We start from the raw sequence: 14,180 nt of genomic DNA, 5'->3' as shown, positions 1-14,180 counted from the left end.
TTGTAAGTAAGAAGCAGGCAGCAGTATCTCCTGTCAATGTAAAAAAACTTGTTTGTCTTAGCGATTGCCAGAATAAGAAGAAGGACTGAGTGCATTTGTAGGCTCCAAAGTTTTACACTCTTGTTTTTGAGTGCAGTTATGTAACCAAAAAAAAAATCTGCATTTGTAAATTACACTTTCACGATAAAGAGATTGCACTTCAGTACTTGTGTGAGGTGAATTGAAAAATAGTATTTCTTTTGTTTATCATTTTTGCAGTGCATATATTTGTAATAAAATAATAATATAGTGAGCACTGTATACTGTGTTGCAACTGAAATCAATATTGAAAATGTAGAAAAACGTCAAAAATATTTAATAAATTTCAATTGGTATTCTATTGTTAGAAGCACGATTAATCACAATTAATTTTTTAATCAAGATTAATTTTGTTAAATTAATCACGTGAGTTAAATGAGATTAATTGACAGCCCTCGTTTTCAATATTCTAAGATCATACAATGTCAGATTTTGTGTGTGCTCATGTGTGCATACCGCTTCCCCACCCATTAGCTAGTATTAGCTGCAAGTAGAGATCGCTTCACTTTCATGACTACTGAAGTTCACTCTGAAAAAGTGTGGATTATATAGCAGTGAATAAACCAAGACAAACATGCTTTTTTCATCCCCCTTCAATAAGTACGTGATGCTCCCACTTGACATCACCACAACAACACTGCTGGCATGGTGTTACAATGATTCCTGATGTATTGAATATTGCTGGACTGTAAACGCAATATCCTGTCCTTATGCAAGGTGGTGAGAGAGTGTGGAAGAAGAGTTGAGCAGGGCAGAGGGTCATGAGTCATCCTGCCAGCATAGTCCAGGTTGGCTCCTAGGGGGCCATGGTGAAAGCAACTTGTAGTGCATCTTACTCTTCCTTCACAGAGGAACAATGCATTCCCCTCTTTGAGATCTTTTTGCCAATTGTCATGTATGTAGGAAGGCCTGGCCACATCTTCAAGGTAGCAGTTTATGTTTCCTAGACGTCAGAGTGCATATACAGTACCCAAGTTTAAATCTTAAGGCTCATAAAAATGCTAGGCAGGGTATCCTGTCTCATGGCTATGGTAGACTGAGGGAGGGGGTTGTGGTGAGAAGAGGATCCATATTCCTTTTCAGGCCCTTTTCAGCACACCAGCATGACAGGTCATTTTTTAGTCAAAAACATTTCTTAAGTCCGTGAATTATTTTTAATAATTGATGACTTTTTTGCTATGCATGAGAAGCACTTTGTCATTTAGAGTTCAGCATATAATATTTATGTCAGAATATTTTTGAGAGATCTCTTCTCTTTTTTCTCCATGACGATATTTTTCCAAGATATCCTCCTCACTTGGGTGCCCAAAAGTTTACAGTAGATGTTTCTAGCTGTCTGATCCTTGTGTTTGACTGAATTGCAGGATTTGCCATCACTGTGCACAGGCTTACATCTTTGATAATTTCTGGCCACTCCAAGGCAGAACATTGTTCAAATGATTTTCTTATTGAATATGTCACAAGGAATGAGTTTTTCACCTTTTCTTCTTTCCTTTGTTAGTTACTCAGACCCTGTGCTTTTTAAGGTGTGTCCTGATATGAAAGTTTGCTTATCTAATTGCAATATTGATTTTAGTGTCATGTACCCTTCATGAACTTCTAATACTGTAAATCAATTGACCAGCATAAAGTTATTTTTTGTTTTGTGCTTCTTATTGTCTCTCTGTTGATCTCATCCAGTATTAGCATTGTATTTTACAGAAATGAATCCTGAATATTTTCAATACAGTTATGTATTGTGCTTTATACCTGGATACCAGCTTGACGATTAAATAAAGTGATTTGACTGACAACAATCCCAATGTATTATTGTACCTGTCAACTCTCAGATCACCAGCACAGCCTGGAAAATGGAATGCTCACTACTTTTAAGGGCACTCCAACATCTAAGAACCATATTGATAAAAAGGGTGGCTGCTCACAAACGTCTGCCATCAAGAATAAAAACATACCCACCCTTATCAACATATTTTAAGAGGTTGAAGGGTTACATGTTCACTCATTTCTAGGAATGTGACAGCCCCAAGAAATAAATTATCAGTTGTGTGTTCCTCAGATATTTGTCAGTCATATGCACATATGCATATATATATTTAACAATGTCTTTTTGTGTCCTGATAAAACCTACATATTTTCATGGATATGTCACTCGCTGTGGGAAGGAACAAATTATCTGTGTCATTACATGTTTTTCTGTGTGAACCAATGGGTGGAAAACAATTTTATAGAAGACGAGGGAGTTTGTTGTTGTTGTTGTCTTATTTGGAAGTAAGCCAGACATTCTTGGAGCCTGTTGATGTAAATGCCATGCCAGGTTTAACTGTAAATTGAAAAGCTTACTCAAAGCATTTCACACAAACATCTCTAGCAAATGGAATGAAAATAAGTTCTAAGGGTAAACAAATATCTAAATGACCTGGCAACACCCAGATTAGGAAATAAGAAAATATTAAACATAAAGGACCTCTTGGCCAACCAAGCCTCCCTCTCCTAGATTTTGTGTAACCTCCTTGCTTTGTCATTGAACCTATCCACTTTTTTCCCTGTCATTGTATCCAGTTGTCTTACACACACCTTGCTTTTGACTGCAATAGGTCCTGATGTTCTGGCTCTTATACAATGCCTCACAATCCTTTTCCACAGAGAAAAATCCAGTGTCCCTTCCCCAACCCATCTGTCTCTGTAAGACAGTGGAGACATGATACTCAGTCTATGGCTGACTGCTAAATTAAATTGACCATGGAAGAAAGGTTGGTGTCTTGCCCCTCAATGACACTGGCAAGTTTATGTTTAGCTGTTGACATCTCAAGGTGTGGAGTTTTAAATCCAACATTTCCATCTCAAGTGTTGTGGTTCTCTTTCGTGAAACTCAGTGATGGAAGGTAAAGTGAAGGAAATGGGTGTTTTTAAGGGATTTCAGAAATCTAAAAATAATGAAAGGCTACATAGTAAGATGTGGCATCTGTGGAAACAGCCACAGAAATAATCCTGCGACTTAATAACTAGCAGAGCAGGTTGAAGTTGTTTATAATCTTCTATGGTTTAAAGTATATTTATATCCCTACCACTGTATAATGAGGCATATCACATAATCTGATGGCAAAACTGTTGCCAGATAACATAGTTTTACTTACTATAACTTACTATACTTAGATAACTGCACTACATTGCTAGTATTAATGTATTTTTATTATTGTCTTTAAGAAAAAGTATATCATTTTAAAATGTTTTTCTTTATAATCCATGCCCACCCTTCCCCAAAATATCCAATATAATAATTTCTGGCATTAGTGCACCATCACAAAGGCTTTTGCAATATTTAGCTGTTCTTGTTTTTCCTACAGACAAGTAAATGAAAATGATGTAAACATTCAGTTTACATTATTGGATCCAAAAGGTTTTTTTCTTGGTCATTACAGTGATGACTAATTTTGCCGCTATCATCCCCTCCTCCCACCCCCTCAAAATAAGCCATTCCCAGTAAAAATAAACAAACCGAAGTGGCCTTTTTATATGCCACACCTATTGAGTATTTCTGCTACCTTTTCTGAGGTATCTAAATGTTATGAAACAACAGCCTCATTTATGTGAATGAGAAGCACTTGGTCTCAGAGATAGACAACAAACAGAAGAAAAACAATTGGTTAATTATTTTCTTCCCCAGGCCTCCATAATGGTTTGCCACATGTTTTGCATCTTGTAAGCCAAAATAAGAGCATATGAATTGTAACTGTATAGTTATACTTCATTTGTATTTCAAAAGCCTGGCTCTGACATACCTGACACTCACTTGGACCTTAAAGCAGTGAGCACCTTGCCAGAGGAAATACCAGTAATCTTTCACTGCACAGCCCAGATACTCCAACTGACATACTTCTTGGCTTGGACACAGTCTGTAATGCAACTCACTGAAGCATATCATACCAATAGAACACAGAAGCTAACTTAATGGCAAAATAAAATGCTTCGCTGTGAGGGATCCACAACATAATTTCAAAAGTGAAATGTTACATCCATTGTTCCTGCTCTTTAAAATATATATCACAAGATCATAGCTGGAGAATCCTGCGCAGTCCCACTGAAGGGGGAGCACTGAAGTAACACGACAGAAAGAAAATAACAGGTAAATATTGTGGAGTGACACTGACATACCTTATAAAAATGACACCACTAATTATCCCTGTGTATTTTAAAACATGTTTTTTACCCTCTCCTCACCTGCCAGTCGTCTGTCTCTTGTATTTTTCCAGATAACATCCAGGGCTCTAGCAGTAGAGTCTCTGATATGATCACTAAATGATCTTCTCAAAGGGGCTTTCACTGGGTGTTCCATAATGCAGTGCAGAGTATCACACATCCACAGTAAAACTGCAGCAGTTTGGCCACAGGATAATAGGCATTCTTTGCTCTGTTATCTGTCTGAAATTTCCTTCACAAGGCAGGTCGTTACTTTGTAAAATTAGTCGTCAGCTTTGCGGAGCCCTTTCCTTCAAGACTCAGGCATTGCAGTTCTCACTGCGGACACAGGAAAGCTCAGACTGCAGGCAACCTACTGGAAAGCTGCCAAAGTCAGAACTGCTGCTACATCTGGAAAGGCTTACAAATGAGCTAACGATACACTCGTTTAGATTTGGAGCTTTATTTGTGGATATCTATATGATTCTAGCTTCCTGTTTAATCAAAAAAACTTACTGGGCACATACTTGCATGCTCATTTATTAAGATAACATGTCTCTGCTTAACTGACATTTCAGGTAATCTTTCATTTTTTTTTTAGAGGAAAAAAGTAAGAAATGGGAAAGAGCCATTTTTTTCTGACTTGGTTCATTTATTTTATTTTTTTACCTTATTTTTCTTATATTTCATTCTGTCTGTGGCACAAGATGATTTAGGGCCTGATTCTGCCATCCTTATTTCTACTGAGTAATTCCTTACTCCACAAATAGTATTATTGGTCGCAGTACATAAGGGGTGGGGGACAAAATTGGGTCCTTCCTATCTTAGCTAAAAGGGAACGTAAGACTCCACACTCTAAAAGGTTCATGCAAACTCCAGTGACCCTGAATGAAGCCAGTTTGACCTTGTTCAGTTTGACCTTGCACTTCCCCAATGAAGGAAGGAATGAAGGGGGAGTTGATTCTCCACTGGCAGTGTCTGAAGTGCCCCTGGCAATGTGTGAATAGCTCAGTGCTCCCAGCCTACAAACCTTACACGTGTCTAATTTCCTTTGAAATCAATGAGAGTGATGTGTGTGTCAGGACTTCAGGGGCAGGTTGTCCTGGAGTTAATTCAAGCCATAGTTCCTTATTTTTACAGCAGCAACTGAACTTTTAAAAACAGATAGCGCTATTTTCATAAGAAGTATTATTATCATTAAAATTAACTGATGAACTTCACATACAGATCAGCCCACACAGATTCAATTGCAGAATCAGGACCAGAGATTCTACCCTGAGGGGTGGGGGTGGGGGGGTTCTACTCTTTTATACTTTATTCTCAAGTTTAAAAGAACTGTTCTTTGAATAGGCATACAAATAATTTACTTTACACCTTCCTATTTGTTGTTATCTTTTCCTCCATCTTTGTTGTCATTATTTCTTCTGGGACAAATTCTGATCTCATTTACACTAGTGTAAATTGGGAACTACTTCAGTGATCAGAACAGAAGTCCCCAGGATTTATAATGGTATAAGTAAGAGTAGAATTTAGCCCTCTGTTTGTCTAACATAGGCAGAAAACTCTTTAGCTCAGGGCCTTTGTCTTTTTTTATTTCTATAAAGGACCTGTAAACTCGGTTTTCCTGCATAAATATTAGAGCAAAAATAATAGTAGAACCATAATCTTGCACCCTTTATACTCCTCCTGCTCCCTGGTGGTGGCAGTGGGTGAGGAAAGAAGCCAGCCTCTTTGTGTAGACATCTGAGCCTTCTGGGGTATGCACTGAGATAATCTGTAAGTGTTCTTCTGCTCCCGCACAGCTCAGCGTTTATAGTCACAGTGGAAGTACCAACAGAGACAAGTGCAGGCATTTTGACCATAGTGTCATCTAACCTTACTCAGGGTAGTAGAACTAACTACTCCTCACAGACCCACATCTTCCACTGTTTTGATCAATGGTGGAGATGCACCAATACAGAAAAACACACATTTTCCTCATATAGATGTGTCTACAGTAGAGACGGCGGTATTATCCTCAACTCTAGTACTTGATAAATGTATCTCCATAATTTATCTGAGCCCCACTGGCCCAAAGAGGAAAAGAGCAGGTGGAGAGATAGCAGAAACTCCAGAATTGCTCATTTTACCAAGCATGTTAACCAAGTGTTAGAGATACTGGATATGATTGTATCATAGTTCCATGCCTTATGCATTTCTGTGGCCTCTGAACTGTTGACACACATGTAGAAATGTTGAATTTCAAAGTGTTAATTCAAAGTATCAATTAAAATAGATGAAAGCTCAAGAACTTGGTTTGGAAACAGTCAGAATGAGCAAACAAAGGGTAAAGAAAGTAATAAAACACAACAAATTGGATGGAGGTGACTTGTGGGGCATTACTGGTCTGATGTTACTTAACATCTTCAGTAACAATCTGAAAGATGTTATGCAAAGAATTTAATTCAATTTTCAGGTGATACTAATATGGAAGATACTGCAAACAACTGTGGGGACATAAAACACTAAGATAATATAGAGAAGTTAGAAATATGATCAGGGAATAAAATGAGATGGATTTTGGAAAGCCATTAACTGATGCATCTAGGGAGAAAATAATCCAAAGAAAATATATTGTCAGAGGAAGAAATCTGAGACACATCTATATAAGAAGATTCCAGGTCTGTCACTCTGCGTCTCTCCCTGAAACCTATTAAGTTTAAATCTGTAGTGTCATGTAAAGTGATGGGAACAACTACAAGCATGGTTGAGGGTTCTTTTTGTTCAGAGTATCCCCAAATTGAATCATCACTGGGTTTTATTGTTCAGCTTTGAAATTCTCAGCCATCTTGACTTTACAAATTGCACCCAATACAGTGTACAGCCACAGTAAAGCATGTATCTATGCCATGCCAAGAGTCCTAGACCACTGTGATAACAGAGGTAACTCGACCAATCACTGCCCTTACTCAACCTAATTTGCATGCCACAAATTGTATGAGGGAGATTGCACAGATGGTAGATTACTTCGCCAGCTGCCAGACCCGTGTGCATAACTGCCACCTACACAAATCAACACAAACCTCCTAGCACAACCCCTCTAGGTATAAATCAACACAACTACCCACATAACAACATAACCAGCACACACAATAACACCAAACGTACATAACCCCTCACTTCCTCCCCATTCCCTGCATAAGAACAGCCATACTGGGTTAGACCAGTGGTCAATTTTGCCCTGTATCCTATCTTCTGACCGTGACCAGTATCAGATGCTTCAGACGGAATGAACAGAACAGGGCAATTTCAAGTGATCCATCCCCTGTCATCGAGTCCCAGCTTCTCGCAGTTGGAGGTTTAGTGATACCTGGAGCATAAGGTTGCATCCCTGTCCATCTTGATAGACATATCTTTCATGAACTTTTCTAATTTTGAACCCAGTTATACTTTTGGCCTTCACAACACCCCCGACAATGAATTCCAAAGGTTGACTGTGTGTTGTGTGAAGAAGTACTTCTGTTTGTTTTAAACCTATTGCCTATTCATTTCATTGGGTGATTCCTAGTTGTGTTATGTGTTATGTATTCCCCTTGTGTTCTGTGAAGGGGAAAATAACACTTCCTTATTCACTTTCTCCATATACTTCATGATTTTATAGGCCTCTGTCATACCCCCTTAGTCATCACTTTTCTAAAATGAACAGTCCTAGTCTTTTAATCTCTCCTTTTATGGAAGCTGTTCCATTCTCTTATTTTCATTGTCCTTCTCTGAAACTTTTTCAGTTCTAATATATCTTTTTTGAAATGGGGCAACCAGAACTGTGCATAGTATTCAAGGTGTGGGCACACCATGAATTTATATCTTGGCATTATGATATTTTCTGTCTCTTTCCCAAAGGTTTCTAACATTCTATTAGCTTTTTTGACTGCCATTGCACATTAAGTGGCTGTATTCAGAGAACTATCCACAACGACTCTTTCTTGTGCGATAATGGCTAATTTAGAGCCCATGATTTTGTATGTGTAGCTGGGATTATTTTTTCCAGTGTGCATGACTTTGTACTTATCAACATTGAATTCCATCTGCCATTTTGTTGCCCAGTTGACCAATTGTGAGATCCCTTTGTAACTCTTTGCAGTCAGCTTTGGGTTTAACTATCCGGAATAATTTTATATCATCTGCAAGTTTTTTACCTCACTGTTTACCCCTTTTTCAAGATCATTTATGAATACGTTGAACAACACTGGTCTCAATTCAGATCCTTGGGGGACTCTTTATTTATCTCCCTCCACTATGAAAACTATTTATTCCTACCCTTTGTTTCCTATCATTCAACCAGATACTGATCCAAGAGAGGATCTTCCCTCTCATCCCATGACTTCTTAGTTGCTTAAGAGCCTTTGGTAAGGTTTTCTTACTATTTTTTAAATTTGGATCTACACTTAGTTTGAGCCTCTATTATGGTGTTTTTAAATAGTCTCCATGCCAACACAAACCATCACAATATACACACTTGCCCACCCTCATTCATTCATACCATAAAACCATAAACTTATGTGGGAATGCTGAGGGTCATCACTAGTGAAAGCTTAAAGCAACATAGCAGGTGACAGTAGACAGAAAATTAGCTATGATTTTGAAATGCAATACGGAAGCAGAAAATCTGTATTGAGACTTCAGGTCAGAGCTGAGGAGGCAGGTGATAGTCTTTCCCTACATTATTACACAATTCAAGTAACACCACATCGGAAATAATGCATTCCGTTTTGGTCTGTGCTGCCTCAATATCAGAGAGATTTAGACAAAAGTACAGAAGAACAGAAAAGAAAAAAAGTCATTAGCGAGTTGGAGGGATTAATTTATGAGGAAAGATTAAAACTTAAATCAAACAGCTAATCTAGAACAATGGAAATAAAAATTAAAGAAATGAAAATATAGGATGAGGTCAGGGGTCAGGGATCAGTCAACAGTTTCTAATGGTCAGGTCTTCTATTCTGGGAAGGGAAAGGCTTCTAAGGGAAATGGTGAAAGCCTCATTGCTTGTGATACTTGAAATTAGACTGGACAAATCACAGGGAAGTTTACTGAAAGAGGCTGACTTGCTTTTGTTGGGGCCCTCATATGTAATTTCTGTCTCTAATTCCTACAATTCAACTAATTGTGCACAGGTATAATGGGCTTTGGTTGGAGGCCAGCAGGCACAGTGGACAGGCCACAGCCAAACAGTTGCCTTGAGGCAGTTCTTCTGGGAAGTCCTGGGGGCCTGGTAACATGTGGGGGAAGGATAGGGGGACCCAGGCCCTCCCTCTCCACCAGGTCCAACCGAGGGCCCAAGGGGAGAGAGGTGAAAGGTGGTCAGTTCTTTCTGGCTGCCACTCCAGGTCAGCCTCCCCTGGGCCTTCAGTTTTCCCTTCAGTTTGGGGCATGGCCTCAACCTTCTGTTTACACAGTCTTGGTAGCTCAGGGCTTTAGCTGGGGGGGTGGTGGATGCTTCCAAGCTCACCCTCAGAGTTCAGTTGTCCCCTCCTTCATCAGTGAGAAGGGGGATCCTGGCCAAGTCTTACAGTCCCAGTCCTTCCCTCGTAGATTGCTCTGCCTCACTGGCTGCAGCCTGTCTGCCTTATTGCAGCCTGTTTCTTTCTATCCCTCCACCAGCCTGCCAGAGCTCCTTTTTAAGTAGGTCCTCCATAGGAAGCATGCCCAACAGCTGTGGAGGAGCAGGGCCTTCTTGGCCCAATACTGTTCTATCACCAAGTACACCTTACTGTGGGGTTTGAAAACCCATCATAACCAGTATTGCAGCAAAATATATCCCATGCAAGGACGAGCACTGTTCTGAAACCTCCTTCAATGTCTAGCCGCAATGGGTTAAATTTATGATGCAGCTAGAGCCCTATTTTTATGTTTCAATACTTTTGGCAATGTAAGGAAGCCCATCAGTGGAATACTTAAGTACTTTATTAGTAATCTTAGTTTTTATAGTTACAGTACATGGGTGCTGTCGCTGTCTTCTAGAATTATTTTATTTTATTCAATATTTCCCTGTTGTATGAATAAAATGAAAACCAAAGAAATAGGTTCAGTCACAGATTAAACCGGCTGGGTCAAAGACTGCATATCAGGTTAATAATAAAATAAAGAGCTCTGAGGGAGAGGGGGAAATTGCCGGCAACAGAGGACTGGAGAGGACAAATCTTAAGCAGTGGTCTGCAACTAGGAAGCAGGCATGTAGCATGCTACCAGGCAGAAGGCAGCAATATATACATACAGGACAAGAGCACATGCTCTGGAAATAGTTTTTGTGTAATTTCAGATGGAAAATAAATCTTAGGGGCCAAATCCTGACCTCCTGTTCAGAAGATGTGGGTCTGGCCAGAACTCTGCAGGCTGGAATCTAGATGGTGGATGCTCCCCATGGTCAGCAATCACAGGTCTGCTCTGCAGTCACCCAGATCCCACCCTCCTCTGGAATGGAGCTACAGATTCCTCCTTCCCCACTGCCCTTTTTGACAATCTATCACCAGTGAATTAAAGTGAACGCTTCCTTAATGTCTCTCTGCCAGGGATGGGATCTCCCTACCGAATGACTGCTGGGAAGAAAGGTATGAGCCATCAGCTTCTCCATGCTGCACCAGAACTGGCTAACAACTCTGAAACTGAGCTGTCAGCCAGCAATAGCAATCCACCTGCCCAAACACATCACCTTCTCAGGATGATTGAGGGCAGAGGGCAGCAACGGAGACCCATGTAACCCCTCCTGTCACCCCTCAATTCCACACATTAGTGTCTGAGCAGATCTAAGTCCACACATCACCATGCCTCCTTCTCTTCTCCCACTCCTGCAGGAGGTTCTGCATGGGCTACAAATACACATGGGCAATAGTAACCCCTCTTGTTCTTACAACAGAAAGGATAACCCAGATTCATCAAGGACTGGCTGGATGTGGGTGGGGATCTCATTTTTATTTTTGGGCTTTGGCAGCACCTAATGGTGGAGCAGCTGCATAAATAATCTTGCTATGCCAGGCTAGCTCCCCTCAGGATTGGTTGGAATACACAGAGATCCCGTACATATGTGTATTGGTTTGGCACAGCCTTCAGGACTTGGGGGCCATATGTTTATCTTGGTCCATTAACTCTTGGGGTTGCCTATACTGTGTGTGGCTACATCACTCTCTGCTGTGTTGTCACTCTGGGTCTATCAGTGACTGGCCTCTTCAAGGGCTGGAACTGTCACACAGTTCTCCTAGAGAATAACAAATTTATTAGAGCATAAGCTTTCGTGCATAAGCCCACTTCATCGGATGCATAGAATGAAACATATAGTAAGAAGATATATATTTACATACAGAGAAGGTAGAAGTGGCCATGCAAACTGTATAGATTCTATTTCCCCATGTTAAGTATCCTCACACCTTCTTGTCAACTGTCTAAATGGGCCATCTTGATTATCACTACAAAAGTTTTTTTCTCCTGCTGATAATAGCTCGTCTTAATTAAATTAGCCTCGTACAGTTTGTATGGCAACTTCCACTTTCTCTGTATGTATACATATATCTTCTTACTATATGTTCCATTCTGTGCAGCCGATGAAGTGGGCTGTAGCCCACGAAAGCTTATGCTCTAATAAATTTGTTAGTCTCTAAGGTCCCACAAGTCCTCCTGTTCTTTTTGCGGATACAGACTAACACGGCTGCTACTCTGAAACCAGTTCTCCTAGACTGGCAAATCCAGACCATTTTATCTTGATGCTACTCTGCTTCCGCTAGCTAGCATCGAAAACATTTCTTGTCCTCCTCAAAGCAACCAATGACATTATTAGTGTCAGACTGTCATTGAATGACCATTTAAAATAAAAGCAATGGCAGAATTCAGCAATGTTAACTATCACAGAATACAAGTGTGATTCTGAGCTCAAATTCATGGTGCACAACATTGTGTGTCTTGTAAAATCACCTGCTGTGCACGCATGCATGTCAACATTTACCAGTTCACACCTCATACCATGTGCGGTATGTGAGATCAGATTGTGAAGTGAACCTTTAGCATATCAGCTTTTAAATAAGCTTTTACCCATTTACAACAACACGAAAGATCATAATTTAAAGTTTTCAGACCGGAGCTCAACCAAGGCTACTTTCCAATAGAAACCTGGTATTGTATTGTTAAATGGCATGTTGATACATATCAGATCTTCAGATGCTCAATATTTTTAAAGCTACCAGTCCCAGCAGACTGTAAAGAATTAGGGAAATTCCTACAGGAACAGACACAAACAGATGGACACATATCCCTAGCTGGCAAACAATAATCCAGGTTTTAAGGATTGTGTTTCCCTTAGGTTATGTCTACATTGGCACTTCAATGGCAAAACTTTTGTCGTCCAGGGGTGTTAAAAAACACCCCCGCCCCCGAATGACAAACGTTTTACCGACGAAAAGCACTGGTGTAAATAGTGATTTATTGGCAGGAGCGTTCTCCTGCTGACAAAGCCACTGCCGCTCATGCGGGGTGGCAGATTTTTGTCGGCAGGAAACAGCAGCTACACTGCACGGCTTTTAGTAGCACAGCCGTGTTGCTAAAAGCTGCATGGTGTAGCCACAGCCTTGGAAGTTAGGCATTCCCAAGTACTGCTTAATGTAGACCCCACAGGTATGGAGGAAAGTGTTTGATTTTGTTATGACCAGGCTGGTTACTGGTTGACATTTTTCTGATGAAAGAGTTTTCTGCTGGAAAATGTATTTTCATCAAAATAGAAACGTTTTGTGGAAATGTGTCAATTTTGAAGAAATTTTTCATGGGAAAAAGTTTAAACAAGTCTTGTTTCATCTGACTTTCTCATTTGTTTAAATTAAGACTAAACATTTCATTTCAATAAGGTAAAAACATTTCACCTCAACTTTCTCATTTAGATTCACTTCATTTTGACTATTAAAATATTAATTCTATTCTACAATATATTTAATAATATATACCATTTAATATTTTATATGATAATGTTTTAACATTATCTACAGAAAATGTTTTAACTTATGAAAATGAAGCATTTTGATACTTCTAAATAGAAATTTTTTGGAATTTCTATTCAGCGAGAAATTTCTAAATTTTGACTTTTCATTGCAATTTGGAATGAAAACAAATTTCAAAATATCAGATTTTCCCACACAATGGAAATTCTACTAGCCTACTGGTTACTGAAAAGCATGGGGTTAGCCTTTTGAAATTAGAATACTGGGAATCAGAAAAAGTTAGGAACTATAACGTTGAGCAACACCTCCATTCTTATTCCCCAGCCTCCAACGTACATGGTGTGGGGCAAAGTGGCTAAGAAAGAACATTGGGATACAGTCACATGCTTAAGGGTCAACGTGTAGTGGAAATAAAAGGAAGCTAGGAAATGAAAATGAAGATCAGGCATGAAGATAGAAAGAAATGGGGATGAAAGAAAGGTGTGGAGGTATGCAGGGAATTCTCTTAGAATATGTCTACACCACAGTTAAAAACCACCATCTGGCCCATGCCAGCTGACTCAGACTTGAGGGGCTCAGTCTAAGGGACTGTTTAATTGAGGTGCAGATGGTGGGGCTTGGGCTGGAGCCCGGTTTCTAGGACCCTGAGAGGTGGGAGGGTCCCAGAGTTTGGGCTGCAGCCTAAACATCTACACTGCAATTAAAAAGTCCCTTAGCCTGAGTCAGATAGGATGGCCAGCCGCGGGTGTCAAATTGCAGTGTAGACATATCTTTACAGGCCTCAACCGTGGATTTAATTGTGGCATTTAGAGCATAGCCCTGAGCAGGAGATAGTAGGCCACTGACCTGCCCTAGTGGGAGCTTCCTGGATTTCCCAACACATAGGGGAAATATGCAGTTTAATCTCCTTGGAGCACCTGGTCTGCTTTGAAGTGGAGGAAGAGGCATAGCAACTCCTCCAGGGCAATGTACTCC

At 40.0% G+C, this 14,180-nt stretch overlaps 1 protein-coding gene across 2 annotated transcripts in view; it reads right to left on the bottom strand.

Moving 5' to 3' along the window:
- DLC1 (DLC1 Rho GTPase activating protein) overlaps window positions 1-14,180 on the bottom strand; it is a 380,903-nt gene that overhangs the window by 151,076 nt on the left and 215,647 nt on the right. Inside the window, exon 1 of one of the 2 annotated variants that reach the window (XM_038399290.2) lies at window positions 4,297-4,643. The exons of the other annotated variant lie outside the window; for it this stretch is intronic. Within the exon in view, the coding sequence (XP_038255218.1) occupies window positions 4,297-4,435 (139 nt within the window). The 5' untranslated portion in view covers window positions 4,436-4,643. Of the gene's footprint in view, window positions 1-4,296; window positions 4,644-14,180 lie in introns of those variants that run through there. 2 annotated transcript variants of the gene reach the window in all.

This window comes from Dermochelys coriacea, chromosome 4, assembly GCF_009764565.3.
Source record: "Dermochelys coriacea isolate rDerCor1 chromosome 4, rDerCor1.pri.v4, whole genome shotgun sequence".
NCBI classification, from domain to species: domain Eukaryota; kingdom Metazoa; phylum Chordata; order Testudines; family Dermochelyidae; genus Dermochelys; species Dermochelys coriacea.
The sequence above is the reverse complement of the archived record's forward strand: the minus strand, read 5'-3'. Positions and strand labels throughout refer to the sequence as shown.